The sequence below is a fragment of the Panthera tigris genome, chromosome A2, assembly GCF_018350195.1.
Source record: "Panthera tigris isolate Pti1 chromosome A2, P.tigris_Pti1_mat1.1, whole genome shotgun sequence".
Lineage (NCBI taxonomy): Eukaryota > Metazoa > Chordata > Mammalia > Carnivora > Felidae > Panthera > Panthera tigris.
The window spans coordinates 152,162,113-152,178,362 of NC_056661.1; the positions used below are offsets into that span (position 1 = coordinate 152,162,113).

The 16,250-nt window shown below is 42.5% G+C and overlaps 1 protein-coding gene across 1 annotated transcript in view; it reads right to left on the reverse strand.

The window, feature by feature from the left end:
- Positions 1–16,250, reverse strand: part of ATP6V0A4 (ATPase H+ transporting V0 subunit a4) — a 92,202-nt gene that overhangs the window by 18,354 nt on the left and 57,598 nt on the right. Inside the window, exons 17-18 of the mRNA XM_042973280.1 lie at positions 15,557–15,773; positions 12,404–12,505 (exon numbers count right to left, since the gene is read on the reverse strand). Coding sequence (XP_042829214.1) covers positions 12,404–12,505; positions 15,557–15,773 — 319 coding nt within the window. The remainder of the gene's footprint in view (positions 1–12,403; positions 12,506–15,556; positions 15,774–16,250) is intronic.

A 16,250-nucleotide genomic window follows, 5' to 3' on the forward strand; every position in this document is an offset into this window, starting at 1 on the left:
AAGCCCAACAATTACTTTTATGACTATTATTCTAAATGCTTGTTCCGTTATATTGCTTAAATCGGTTTTGATCAATTTGCTAGCTGTCGCTACTTCCTGGAGTTTCTTTTGAGGAGAATTCTTCCATTTCATCATTTTGGGTAGTCCCTGCGGTAGCTCCAAACTGCAGGGCACTTCCCCTGTGCTATTTGGAGAAACTTGTGTTGGTGGGTGGGGCCACAGTCAGACCCGATGTCTGCCCCCAGCCCACCGCTGGGGCCACAGTCAGACTGGTGTGTACCTTATCTTCCCCTCTCCCAGGGCCAGGACTCACTGTGGAGTGGTGTGGCCCCGTCTGGGCTGCTTGCACACTGCCAGGCTTGTGGTGCTGCTTCAATGGGATCTGGCCAAGGTCATATTAGACAGGATGGATCTGCAAGGTGCACAGGGGTTAGAGGGGAAGACTTAGCTAGCTTTGCTGTCTGTGGTCCCCTGTGGGAGGGGCCCTGCAGCACCGGGAGGGAGGCAGGCCCATCAGAGGGATGGATCCACCGCGTTGGGCGTTTGCGTGGTGCAAGCAAGTTCGGTGACAGGAACTCCATGCATGTTTATTTTTGAAAGAGAGTGCAAGCGAGGAAGGTGCAGAGGAGGGGAAGGAGGATCTGAAGCAGTCTCCATGCTGACAGCAGAGAGGCTGATGTGGTGCTCAAACTGATGAACCAGGAGATCATAACCTGAGCTGAAGTCTGACATTCAACTGACTGAGCCACCCAGACACCCCTCAAAATAGACTTTTTTTAAAAAGTGTATTTATTTATTTTAAGAGAGACATAGAAAGCAGTGAGAGGAGGCATGGGACAAAGAGAGACAGAGGGCGAGAGAGAAAATCCCAAGCAGGCTCCACACTCTCAAGGCAGAGCCCAAGGTGGGGCTCAATCCCACAAACCATGAAATCATGACCTGAGGTGAATGCTGAACCAACTGAGCCACCCAGATGCCCCCATAACACTGGCTTTAGATGACACATTGGGCCAGATGGCTTTAACAAATATATTCAGAACATTCCTTTCTCAAACAGCAAAATCCACATTATTTTCAAGTATACATGGAACGCTCTCCAGAACAGATCACCTGTTAGGCTAGAAAACAAGTGTTAACAAATTCAAAAACACTAAAGTTATAGCATACATCTTTTCCAACAATAAGGCTATAAAACTAGAAATAAACCACAAGAAAAAAATCTGGAAGGAACACAAATACATGGAGGTTAATTAACAGGCTACTCAACAATGAATGGGGCAACCACGAAATCAAAGGGGAAATCAAAAAACACATGTAGACAAATTAAAATGAAAATGAAAAGACAAATGATCCAAGATCTTTGGGATGCAGCAAAAGCTGTTCTAAGAGAGAAGTTTAGGGGCGCCTGGGTGGCTCAGTCAGTTGAGTGTCTGTCTGACTTCGGCTCAGGTCATAATCTCACAGCTCGTGAGTTCAAGCCCTGCATCCAGCTCTGTGCTACCAGCTCAGAGCCTGGAGTCAGCTTCAGATTCTGTGTCCTTTTCTCGCTCTGCCCCTCCCTTGCTCATGCGCTCTCTCTCTCTCTCTCTCGCTCTCTCTCAAGAATAAATAAAACATTAAAAAAAGAGAGAAGTTTATAGCAATACAGGCCTACATCAAAAAACAAGAAAACTATCAAGCAACCTAAACTTACACCTAAAGGAGCTAGACAAAGAACAAAAAACAAAACCCAAACTATTAGAAGGAAGGAAATAATAAAGATTAGAGCAGAAATAAACAGAACAGAAACTTAAAAAACAAAAACAAAAAACAAGAGAACAGATCAATGAAACCAGGAGCTGGTTCTCTGAAAAGATCAACAAAAATTGATAAACCTTTAGCTAGACTCATCAGAAAGGAAGGAAGGAAGGAAGGAAGGAAGGAAGGAAGGAAGGAAGGAAGGAAAGAAGGGAGGGAGGGAGGGAGGGAGGGGGGGGAGGGAGGGAGGGAGGAAGGAAGGAAGGAAGGAAGGAAGGAAGGAAGGAAGGAAGGAAGGGGACTCAAAATCAGAAATGAAAAAGGAGAAATAATAACCAACAGCACCAAAATACAAAGAATTATAATAGTATAAAAGAGTAAATGCCACCAAACTGAACAACCTAAAATAAACAGATAAATTCTTAGAAATATATAGCCTACCAAAACTGAAGCAGGAAGAAATATCAATGTTATACATCACATCAGCAAGAGAAAGAATAAAAATCGTACGATCATTTCAATAGATACATTAAAAAATTTGACACAGTACAACATCCACTCATGATTTTAAAAACCCACAACAATGTAGGTTTAGAGGGAACACACCTCAACATAATAAAAGCTATATATGAAAAATCCACAGTTAACATCACACTCTATGGTGAAAAACTGAGAGCTTTCCCCCACCCCAAGATCAGGAACAAGACAAGGATGTAAACTCTTGACACTTTTATTCAACATATTACTGGAAGTCCTAGCCACAACAATCAGACAGCAAAAGGAAATAGATGGGATCTGAATAGGTGAGGAAGCAGTAAAACTTAAATGACCAGAAATAAGTAGGAGAGGAGTTAAAATGGCGGAGAAGTACGGAGACTGGGATTTCCCTAGTCCTTCAAACACAGCTGTATTGAGGTCAGAACACTTGAAACACCCAGGAAATCAACCTGCAGAGTGGCAGAGGGATATCCACAGGTTGAGGGAGACAGCTTGGCAGGACAGAGGTGTGTGTATCGGAATTGGGGGAGATAAAACAATGTAGGCATTGAGGGGAGGGAACCCCCTATGCGGAGAGACAAAGGAGAAAGATAGAGAGGCTGTGGTACTGGGATGTTGTGTTAGTACAAGAGAAAAACCTCTCCAGACCATGGACTGGGGAACAAGAAATATAGAGAGTGTCCATTTCTATTTGCAAACAGCCTCAGGAGCTGAAGATCAGAGTTTCCAAAAGGGACAACTTTCTCTGGACCTGAGTGGCAGTGTGCACGTGTCTCGGGGGGAGGGGGGCCATCCTTGGGGGGCAGTAGTGATCTCAGGGGCACACTGGGAGAGAACAGTCTCCTTCCTCGACTACTGTGGGAAGAGGGTTTATTGCCTCCCCCAAGGACAAAAGACCCTGCAGGCACCAGTCACAGGCCTTTACAGGGCAGGGTGGAGGGGTGCTACACTAGAATAGGGTCCACACAGTGCAGGACCCTTTAAGACATTGGGTTTTGAGTCCCAGCCGAGCACCTAGGAGGCGAGGGAGACTGTGGAGCAGGGCAAGCTGCCTGCCTGTGCTACCCTGTGAAGGCTGCTTGAACAGTGTGGTCTGGGACACCTAGTCAGGGGAGGGAAGATTGGGGTGTCACCATTTTTCTCCCCATCACCTACATGGTGGGGCTTCAGAGAGCAGCACACAGCCCCCAGTGGAGGCAGAACCCACTTATACCAAACCCCACCCCTCCTGGCAACTGCTTACCTACCTGAGCGGGACTGACACTGATAAAACCAGTCTCTCCTCTAGACCAGCACAGCCACTGGTCTAGGCACCAACAGACAACTGTCCTGCAGTTTTGTATGTTAGTCTGTTTCTCTCTCTCTTCTCTTCTCTTCTCTTCTCTTCTCTTCTCTTCTCTTCTCTCTCTTTTTTTTCTTTCTACCTTGTTTTTTCTTTTGGAATCCGGCTCATGGCTTCTGATTTGATTTTTGGTCAATCCTTATTCTCTCTATATATATGTTTTTTCGGTTTTGTTTGTTTCATCAGGCATTTCTACTCTATTCTTTTACACCTTTTCTAGATCTCCTTTCTTTTCCTTTCTCTCTCTCTGGATTAACCTTATCGTTTCTTTGATTCTCTGCTTGGTCTTTTTTTTTCTTCTTCACCCCTTTCATTTTTCTCTTTGTATGGGATCAGGTTCCCAGCCCTTTCCTTTTTTCCAGGGTTACTTCAACGAACGAATCAAAGCACACCTGGTGGAAAGTCCCAACACTCCACCACGATGAGTAAGGAGGAGCTCTGCAGAGGACTGACTAGTGGGACAGAACAGCCAAATACACAACCAGAGAGTGCACGCAGCACACTCCAGAAACATCTCCTGAAGTGCCGGGCCCTGGACAGTGTATGGCTCCTTTTAAATATAGTAGTACTTGCAGTGCAGGGCACATAACAAGCTATTAAAACACGTAAAAGACAGAAACCTAGCCAAAATGACAAAACAGAAGAATTCTCCTCAAAAGAAAATCCAGGAAGGAATGACAGCCAGAGAATTGCTTCAAACAGATATAAACAATATATCTGAACAAGAATTTACAAGAAGAGTCATAAGACTAATAGCTGAGCTTGAAAAAAAAAAGCGTATAAGACAGCAGAGAATCTATTGCTGCAGAGATCAAAGACTTAAGAAATAGTCACAGTGAATTAAGAAATGTTATAAATGGGATGCAAGCTAAACTAGATACAGTGACAGTGAGGATGGAAGAAGCAGAGGAGAGAACAGGTGAAATAAAAGATAAAGTTATGGAAAATGACAAAGCTGAAAAAAAAAGAGGGAAAGGAAATTATTAGAACACGAGGGGAGAATTAGAGACCTAAGTGATTCCATGACATGAAATAATATCCATATTATACGAGTTCCAGAAGAAGAAGGTAGAATGGGCCAGAAAGCTTATTTGAACAAATTAGCTGAGAAATTCCCTAATCTGGAGAGGAAAACAGACATCCAAGTACAAAAGGCACAGAACAATCCCTTAAGTCAACAAAAACAGGTCAACACCACAACATATCATAGTGAAACTAGCAAAATACAAAGATAACGAGAGAATTCTGAAAGCAGTTAGGGACGAACAGGCTTCAACCTACAAGGGTTGACACATAAGGATGGCAGGATACCTGTCCACTGAAATTTGGCAGGCAAGCAGGGAGCGGCAGGACATATTCAATGGGCTGCAGAGGAAAAATATGCAGCCAAGAATCCTTTATCCATCAAGGCTGTCATTCAGAATAGAAGGAGGGATAAAGGCTTTGCTTTCCCAGAAAAACAAAAACTGAAGGTGTTCATGACCACTAAACCAGCCCTGCAGAAGATCCTAAGGGGGACTTTGTGAGTGGAAAGCAACAAAGACTACAAAGGACCAGAGACATCACCACAAACATGAAACCTACAGATAAAACAATGACACTAAATCCTTATCTTTCAATAATCACTCTGAGTGTAAATGAACTAAATGCCCCAGTCAAAAGACACAGGGTATCAGAATAGATGAAAAAAAAAAAAAGATCCATCTATATACTGCCTACAAGAGAGTCATTTTAGACCTGAGAACACCTGCAGATTGAAAGTGACAGGATGGAGAACCATCTATCAGGTTACTGGATGGCACAAGAAAGCCAGAGTAGTTATACTTACATCAGACAAACTAGATTTTAAAACAAAGACTGTAACAAGAGATAAAGAAGTGTATTACATCATAATTAAGGGGTCTATCCATCAAGAAGAGCTAGCAATTATAAATGTTTATGTCCCCAATGTGAAACACCCAAATATATAAATCAATTAATCACAAACATAAACACATGTATAGATAATAATACCATGATTGTAGGGGACTTTAACACTCCACTTATAACAATGGACAGATCATCTAGGCAGCAGATCAATAAGGAAACAACAGCGGTCAATGACACACTGGACCAGATGTTAATGACACATTAACAGATATATTCAGAACTTTTCATCCAAAAGCAGCAGAATACACACTTTTTGATTGCATATGCAACATTATCCAAAATAAATCACATACTGGGTCACAAAGCAGCCTTCAATAATTATAAAAGGATTGAGATCATACCATGCATATTTTCAGATTATAATGCTATGAAACTTGAAATCAACCACAAGAAAAAATTTGGAAAGCTCCCAAATACATGTAGGCTAAAGAACATCCTACTAAAGAATTAACAGGTAAACCAGGAAATTAAAGAAGAAATTTTAAAATATATGGAAGCAAATTAAAATAAAAACACAATAGTCCAAACCATTTGGGATGCAGCAAAGGCAGTCCTAAGAGGAAAATACATTGCAATTCACGCCTATCTTAAGAAGCAAGAAAGGTCCCAAATACACAACTTAACCTTACACCTAAAGGAGCTAGAAAGGCAGCAGCAAAGAAAGCCCAAAGGAAGCAGAAGAAGGGAAATAATAAAGATGATAGCAGAAATAAACGATATAGAATCCAAAAAAAAAAACAAACAAAAAAACAGTAGAACAGATCAATGAATCTACGAGCTGGGTTGTTTTTTTTTTTTTAAAGAATAAACAAAATTCATGGGAATGCAAGCTGGTGCAGCCACTCTGGAAAACAGTATGGAGGTTCCTCAAAAAACTAACAATAGAACTACCCTACGACCCAGCAACTGCACTACTAGGCGTTTATCCATGGGATACAGGTGTGCTGTTTCGAAGGGACACATGCACCCCGAAGTTTATAGCACCACTGTCAACAACAGCCAAAGTATGGCAAGAGCCCAAATGTCCATCGGTGGATGGATGGATAAAGAAGATGTGGTATATGTACAACAGAGTATTACTCAGCAATCAAAAAGAATGAAATCTTGCCATCTGCAACTACATGGATAGAACTGGAGGGGATTATGCTAAGTGAAATTAGTCAGACAAGAATCATATAACTTCATATGAGGACTTTAAGAGAGACAACAGATGAACATAAGGGAAGGGAAACAAAAATAATATAAAAACAGGGAGGGGGACAAAACAGAAGAGACTCATAAATATGGAGAACATCAGAGGGTTACTAGAGGGGGCATGGGAGGGGAGATGGGCTAAAAGGGTAAGGGGCACTAAGGAATCTACTCCTGAAATCATTGTTGCACTATATGCTAACTAATTTGGATGTAAACTTTAAAAAATAAAAAATGAAATTAAAAAAATAAACAAAATTGATAAACCCCTAGCCAGACTTCTCAAAAAGAAAAGAACGAGGACCCAAATAGATAAAATCACATATAAAAGAGGACAGATCACAGCCAATACCACAGAAATACAAACAATTATTACAGAACACTATGAAAAATTATATGCCAACAAACTGGACAATCTGGAAGAAATAGACAAATTCCTAGATACATACACACTACCAAAACTGAAAGAGAAGAAATAGAAAATTTGACCCATAAACAGCAAAGAAATTGAATTGATTATAAAAAAATCTCCCAACAAATAAGAGTCCTGGGCCAGATGGCTTCTGAGGGGAATTCTGCCATACAGTTAAAGCAGAGTTAATATCTATTCTTCTCAAGCTGTTCCAAAAAATAGAAACTGAAGGAAAGCTTCCAGACTCATTCTATGACATAGTCAGCATTACCTTGATTCCCAAACCAGACAAAAACCCCACTAAAGAGGAGAATTACAAGCTAATATCCCTGATGAACATGGATGCAAAAATTCTCAACAAGATACTAGCAAATCTAATTCAACAGTAAATTAAAAGAATTATTCACCATGATCAAATGGGATTCATTCCTGGGCTGCAGGGCTGGTTCAATATTTGCAAATCAATCAATGTGATACGTCACATTTATAGAAGAAAGGAGAAGAAACACATGATCCTGTCAACAGATGCAGAAGAAGCATTTGACAAAATACAGCATCCTTAATAAAAACCCTCAAGAAAGTCGGGAGAGAAGGAACATACCTTAACATTATAAAAGCCATATATGAAAGGCCCACAGCTAATATTCTCAATGGGGAAAACTGAGAGCTTTCCCCCTAAGATGAGGAACATGACAGTGGTCCAGTCTCACTGCTGTTGTTTAACATAGTGTTGGAAGTGCTAGCCTCAGCAGTCAGGCAACAAAAGGAAATCAAAGGCATCCAAATTGGCAAAGAAGAAGTCAAACTTTCACTCTTCACAGATGACATGATACTCTACAAGGAAAACCCAAAAAACTCCACCCAAAAAATTGCTACAACTGATAGAAGAATTCAGCAAAGTTGCAGGATATAAAATCAATGTACAGATATCGGCTGCATTTCTATACACCAATAACGAAGCCACAGAAAGAGAAATCAAGGAATCGATCCTATTTACAATTGTACCAAAACCCAGAAAATACCTAGGAATAAACATAACCAACGAGGTAAAAGATCTATATGCCGAAAACTAAAGAAAACTTATGAAAGAAATTGAAGAAGACACAAAGAAATGGAAAAACATTCCATGCTTATGGATTGGAAGAACAAACATTGTTAAAATGTCAATATCACCCAAAGCAATCTACACATTCAATGCAATGCCATTAAAATAGCACCAGAATTCTTCTCAGAAAAAGAACAAAAAATTCTAAAATTTGTACAGAACCACAAAAGTCCCTGACTAGCCAAAGTAATGTTGAAAAAGAAACCAAAGCTGGAGGCATCACAATTCCAGACTTCAAGATGTATTTCAGGGCACCTGGGTGGCTCAGTCGGTTGAGCGTCTGACTTCAGCTCAGGTCATGATCTCATAGGTCGTGAGTTCGAGCCCCGTGTTGGGCTCTGTGCTGACAGCTCAGAGCCTGGAGCGTGCTTCGCATTCTGTGTCTCCCTCTCTCTCTGTCCCTAACACACTTGCATTCTGTCTGCCTCTCTCAAAAAATAAATAAACGTTAAAAAAAATTTTTTTAAAGATGTATTACAAAGCTGTAATCAAGACAGTATGCTATTGGCACAAAAACAGACACGTAGATCAATGGAATCGAATAGAGAACCGAGAAATGGACCCACAAATATATGGCCAACTAATCATTGAGAAAGCAGGAAAGGGTATCCAATAGGAAAAAAAGACAGTCTCTTTAGCAAATGATGCTGGAAGAACTGGACAGTAACCATGCAGAAAAATGAAACTAGACCGCCTTCTCATACCATACACAAAAATAAATGCAAAACGGATGAAAGACCTAAATGTGAGGCAGGAAACCATCAAAATCCTACAGGAGAAAACAGGCAGTAACCTCTTTGACCTTGGCCACAGCAACTTCTTACTTGACACGTCTCTGAAGGCAAGGGAAACAAAAGCAAAAATGAACTACTGAGACCTCATCAAGATAAAGAGCTTCTGCACAACAAAGGAAACGATCAACAAAACTAAAAGGCAACCAATGGGATGGGAGAAGATATTTGCAAATGACTTAATCAGATAAAGGGTTAGTATACAAAATCTATAAAGAACTTATCAAATTCAACACCCAAAAAACAAATAATCCAGTGAAGAAATGGGCAGAAGACATGAATAGACATTTCTCCAAAGGAGACATCCAAATGGCAAACAGACACATGAAAAGATACTCAACATCACTCATCACCAGGGAAATACAAATCAAAACCACATTGAGATACCACCTCACGCAGGTCAGACTGGCTAAAGTTAACAACTCAGAAAAACAACAGATGTTGGCGAGGATGTGGAAAAAGAGGAACCCTCTTGCGCTGTTGGTGGGAATGTAAACTAAACTGGTTCAGCCACTCTGGAAAAGTGCGGAGGTTCCTCAAAAAATTCAAAATAGAATTACCCTACAACCGAGAAATTGCACTACTTGGAATTTATCCAAAGGATACAGGAATGCTGATTTGAAGGTGCACATGCACCCCAATGTTTATAGTGGCACTATCAACAATAGCCAATTTATGGAAACAAAAGCCAATGTAAACTAAACTGGTTCAGCCACTCTGGAAAAGTGCGGAGGTTCCTCAAAAAATTCAAAATAGAATTACCCTACAACCGAGAAATTGCACTACTTGGAATTTATCCAAAGGATACAGGAATGCTGATTTGAAGGTGCACATGCACCCCAATGTTTATAGCGGCACTATCAACAATAGCCAATTTATGGAAAGAGCCCAAATGTCCATCAACTGATGAATGGGTTAAGAAAATGTGGTGTAGGGGCGCCTGGGTGGCTCAGTCGGTTAAGCATCTGACTTCGGTCAGGTCATGATCTCGCGGTCCGTTGAGTTCAAGCCCCGCATCAGGCTCTGTGCTGACAGCTCAGAGCCTGGAGCCTGCTTCAAATTCTGTGTCTCCCTCTTTCTCTGACCCTCCCCCATTCATGCTGTCTCTCCCTGTCTCAAATAAATAAACGTTAAAAAAAAAAAAAAGAAAGAAAATGTGGTGTATATACATATATGTACACAATGGAATACTACTCGGTGACCCTCTAGTGCAGAGGTTTCCAAATCAGTTTCTGCAGGGGCCCCAGGTTATAGCGTATAGAGGAGCCTAAATACATGGGACTTCTGCTCATACCCCTGAGGCCCATCAGAACAAGCATGTTTATAATCTCAATATACTGGGCCTCCTTAAGGTTTCACGGAGGGAACTGGATGGGGGGCAAATAATGCCCTGGTGGGATCATCTCTTGGATGAAGGTGGTAGAAATATTTCTAACGAAACATGAAAAAGGATCACCAAGACCCTTATCAGCAGCCTATAAAACCGATCAACAGCTATGCATTCCAAGGAATCCCAAGGAGACAGCCCTCCATGCAGTCTTAGGGAGCTCCTACTACCCAGAGTTGGTTTAGGGGGTATCATCCAAGATGGCAGACTAAGAAAACCCTCTATATTTCCTTCCCTATTGTATAAGTTACCATGGGGTAAAGAGAGAAATCAACCAGGTTGAGATCAGCAACTGTTTACACTTTTTGCGGAGCAAAGAGCAAGGGAAGCTATTGTTTTAGAGTCTGGGGACTCAGGTGGGACTCATGGACTTAAGCTCATTAAATTTATGGACAGGTAGAAAAGAGAGTTGCATCTATGTCTATAAAGAGCTATTTGCCACCTTCCTTTGAAATGCTTGGTCACCTCTAGACAGCCTTCCACCTCAGCCACGCTTTACCATCTGGGTCTCTTACAAATGGACTAAACAATAAACAAGTATTCTTCTTTGCTTCGCCTTTCTATTTATTTATCTCCCATATAAATTGTATTTATCAGACAATTTCATAACTAAACGAGGCGGGCAGGACACAATAGGGAGAGAAGCAGGTGATGTAGAGAGAGGGCGCCACCTAGGGACGAACCTCTGGAACTCCAGTCTCATCATCTCCAGGTCCAGAACTCAGCCAGGTCAATACCCAACAGATATTGGGGGGGAATTTATCTGAAAATATTTACAACAACTTAAAACATATGTAATCTCAGCAAGTCCCACTTACTCTTTTGTACTGATGTAGATAGAGAAAGCAGAGAGTGATAATCTGAAACAGCGCTCGTGTGGATTTCTAGACTTTGACGTGCCCTAGGAGGTCAATCTTCCCAAATCCCATTTGATTTAAACTGACAGTAAACTCTTCTTCGCTCCCTGAGTAAATCTGGGGCTCAGAAGCAGTTCAGACAAAAGGAGGAAATGGACTGAAATTGGTGTTTGGCAATGGGGAAAAATCACAAATAAACAGAAGCTGGCTTACTTGTATGTGTTTACAACTGCACTTCACTCAAACAATCTATGACATGATAGATGAACAGTGAAACCTCACAACTTTAAAATCTAGTAAAAACAACTTTCAATATTCATTAATAAACTAAAACTGTAGTAAAGTACTTTTATTTCCAACTAATGAAACAACCGTGTTCAGACTGTTGTAAGTATTTAACTACCCGTAGACTTGGCGCACACACACGTGCATACACACACATACACGGATGCACACACACATACACACACACACCCTGAGCAAAGTTTGCAAAATATAAGATTTAAACATGCTTGCCCTTAGTAGAACATTATTCTAAAATAAGACCCCCCAATGGGAAAGGATGAAATATGGCCTTTTGTAGCAATGTGGATGGAACTGGAGAGTGTTATGCTAAGTGAAATAAGTCATACAGAGAAAGATACCATATGTTTTCACTCTTATGTGGATCCTGAGAAACTTAACAGAAGACCATGGGGGAGGATAAGGGGGGGACAAAGTTAGAGAGGGAGGGAGGCAAACCATAAGAGACTCTCAAAAACTGAGAAAAAACTGAGAATAAACTGAGGGTTGGTGGGGGGTGGGAGGGAGGGGGAAGTGGGTGATAGGCATTGAGGAGGGCACCTGTTGGGATGAGCACTGGGTGTTGTATGGAAACCAATATGACAATGAATTTCATATTTAAAAAATAAAATAAAATAAAATAAAATAAAATAAAATAAAATAAAATAAAATAAAATAAAATAAAATAAAATAAGACCCCAGGTAAATGTGGAGCTCTGTAGAAGGAAACATGCCGTGGGGGGTGGGGGGGAAGTTTCTTTAGGTCCTTCGGGTCTCGGGAAGCCCAGCAATCTGTCTAAAGCCCAGACTTCTATTTTCAAGGAGCCCACGTTCTTACCCACAGTGAGTGAATTTAAATGAACGGCTCTTACCAGGGATTTTTGATGATTGGCTCTAAGAATAAACGGCTTAATCAGAAGCATCCAAGGCACAGAAATCAAAGCCATGATAACAAAGAAACTTTGGACTTCTTGCTGTAAGATTAAAATGGTAAGATCCTGTCATTTTAAGGTGATCACACAACATACTTCATATGATAAAAATGGTAAACATGGATCATTTTCGTTGTACCTATTTTAAGAGATCTAAAGCATTTCAATGAATCCACTCACTTTTACATCTTGGAGTACTCCTATTTCAGACCAGCGGTGCCCTGTGTCAATCCAGGGTAGTCACTGGAAACCCACTCTCTTATTCTTTACCGAGTACCCCCTTGCTATCTACCCATACCATATGTGAACAAGAAGTATTCATGAGGCACATAATAAGGGCAGCTTTATGTATCCCTTGCCCCGTGGGAATAGCCCCTGGCCCTGCATGAAAAGTGTGACAGGCCCCATGACTTCACTGGTCACTCTGTTGTAGCCAGAAGTCCTTGGGTCACTTTAAGTCACAAGCATTTATCTCAATTAGTAATTTTATCTTTCCAGTGCTAGATAATTATCTGAGCTCTCTTGCTCTTTCAAAATAAAAAAAGAAAGCTTCCTTACGCTCTCCCCTGACCAGCACACTCTCGCTGTGGGTGAGTCACCTGACATGGGGCTCTGGGGTAGCCATGTTGAACTCTCCCCGGCTGTCTCCCTCACGGTTCCCTCTGGGATGAGGCACCCATAGTCTTTATGCTTCCGCTGAAACTCGGGAGTGATCCCCCCTTATCATCCTGCTACACGCTTCCTATCACGCCCTCGTGCCCCCACCTGTCTAGTGATACACCTTCTAGTCACCAGTTTTGAGGAGTGACCTAGAGCTGTCAAAAGAACCAGGCAGCCCAGGGAGGCTTGGCCAGAGCTATTGGAAAGGAATGGACACTGGGTGCTTGGAGGAAAGGAAAAACGTTCCTTGAGCCTTCCCTTTTCTTCAACTGTTCTGGCCAAGTTCTCACTGAACGCCAGGGGATGATTTTTAGCCCAGTTGTAACAAGATTTGCCCTGCTAACGGTGGGAACATCTTATCTGCCCAATCTTCTATGCTTCTCCACTCTGGAAGGCTCAGGAGAGGGAGGGAAGCCACAGAAACACACACTGTGCTTGCCAGCTCTGACTCCCTGCACACAAAGCTACCTCCCTGCAGTTTGTCCATCTTTATGTGAGGCTTTCCCACCTCGTGATGTACACAGCAACCAGATATTTATATTTATCTGTTGCTCTTGTCCTTTGATATCCAGACAGGGCACCAAGTCGGCCAGGGCAGTGTCGGGAAGGGGCTGAATTTATCAAGTGACATCGTCTCTTCCAGCTGCATGACCCCAAAATGACGTCATGGAAACCTGAAACTATGTCAGGATAATTCATCTTCATACTAGGGCATGGGGAAACCAGCCAACTCCCAGTAAGGGTTTTGAATGGGAAAAAAGCTGGAAAAGTCACTCACTGTGCAATGTTCAGTGTATATGCCAGACCAGGTGAGGACTTTAGTCTCTAGGGAAGGAGTTAGCACATGAAATAATTGATGAGTCTGAGTCCTTTGTCTCAAAGGGAAGACTTGTTTGGGAAATACAAGTAAACTTTCATTCGGACTCCAGTGTTGAGTCAATGAACCTTCCAAATATATCTACTTAGTGCTTACAATCTATGGGTGGTTCATACAACCATTCATTGATGTATAACAAAACGTGCTACCATAGTAAAGTAGGGATACCTCAAGAGAGCTTTCAGAGGTATGTGTCTTCTTTCACTATCATCTCAAATCCTGCCTGATTTTTCAGGGTGCCTGGGTGGCTCAGTCGGTTAAGCGTCCGACTCGTGATCCTGGCTCAAGTCATGATCTTACCATTCGTGAGATCGAGCCCCACGTCAGGCTGTGCGTTGACAGCACGGAACCTACTTGGAATTGTCTCTCCGTCTCTCTCTCTCTGCCCTCTGCCCCTAGCTCACTCACGCTCTCTCTCTCTCAAAATAAATAAATAAACTTTAAAAATTAAAAACAAAATTATTCCTTATTTTGCATTAAAAAATGCCCTGTCACAAAGCATTTTCTCTTCTTACTGTTTGCTGCTCCCACAGAGGAGGGGGCCACACCTAGGAATCAAACTCATGAGGCCGTGCACGGGAGGAGCGGAGCATGTGTTTAATGCAGACATGCAGGGTGAGCAACCACGGGTAAGTTACACGAGCAACAGAGGGTCCCCTGGCACTGGGCAAACAGCCCTGGTACTTGCTACAGGGCAATCACAACTTACGTAAGCACAGCCTCCCTGAACGAAAATCTACCTTCACAGGGTATCATCACGGAGAGAGGCCAGAGGAAAACTATTTGCGTTAACCAAGAGTTACTCACTGAGTTGTTTTTATATCCAGCTCCCATGGAACATTTATGCTTTTTTTAAAAAAAAAAACAAAACGTTAAGTCGACAATGAGGCTGAATTGCTAAGTTGATAATGAAGTGCCAGAAGCGGAAGAAGTCAGAACGGCCACACGGTCCAGGTGTTGGGAGGTGCTGTCCCCGGAAGAAGAATCAAAAGAAAAAGAGAGCCAGAGAGAGAGAAGTCATCTCTAACTAGCCATGGAAGCTCTGAGCAGGAAGAGCGGGGATTTGGATTCTAGTTTTCCAGGGGCCCCCTGCCCATGTCAACAGAGGGACTCCTCTTCTGGTCTCTTGCCAGTTTCTTTCTCGTACACCTCAGCTTATGTTTAGAATCAAAGATGACGACATTTTAAGGTGCTATGCAGACCATGTGTGGTTTCAGGCCAACCCATCTGAAGGACTGGTTTTTTTTTTCCTTTCTTCATAGACGACGCACAAGCCGATTTTCAACTGCACAGCAATAGCCACGTCGGGCCTCACCCCAACAGGAGCCGGCAGAGCAGCAGTGGCATACCGCCCCCAGCACCTGTGCACTCATCCAAGTCTAATAAACACCTTCGGAAACTGAAAGGACCTAACAACCCCGGCGGGGTGCTAACCTGGCGCAGTCTTGCAAATGACTACACTCTGCGACACTTGGGAGCATGACACAGACATGACACCCTCCCCCCACCCCCCCACCCCCGCCCCAGCGCATAAAAGAAGGAAACGCCACAGATACCTGATGTCTGTACAGGGGTGCGTTGGAAGGGTCGTCATAGTTAAACAGAAACATGTTGATGAAGTGGATGAGGATGCTTGGGGCGTGCCAGGACATATGCACATCAAAGTGGCACCACTTGAAAATGATCATGAAGACCAAGTATCCAAACAGACACAGGATGAAAATCATCTCAGGAATAAACTGCAGAACGATGTTGAGAGTTCTTCCGAAGTATCTGGGGGTGGGAAACGCACCCATTATTCTCCCCCAAAGCACGAAATGTTCTTCCCCCCCCCCCCCCCCCCCCCCCCCCCCGCATCCACTCTCCTGGCAAGCAGCAGTTATGCATGGATGGAGAAGAAGAGAAAGGAAGGATTCAAGAGAGCCAGAGTCTGGAAGGTAGCATCGGAAGCAAAGGGCATGCCTGTAGGGAGAGCTGGGGATCCGGCCACAGTTTGACCTGCACATCTAGCTTATACGAACACATTCAAGGGCACAAAGAGTGTGCCCTTGAGGAGCGACTAGGAAGAGCTTCTCCTAAGACAGGGGTCGGCAAGCTAAGGTTCACAAGCCAAACTGAGCCCATCACCTGTTTTTAAACAGCCCAAAGTTAAATAAAAATAGGTTTTATATTTTTAAACGCTTGGCCAAAAAAATCAGAAGAAGGAGAAGACTAGTTTATGACACATGAAAATTATACGTAATTCAAATT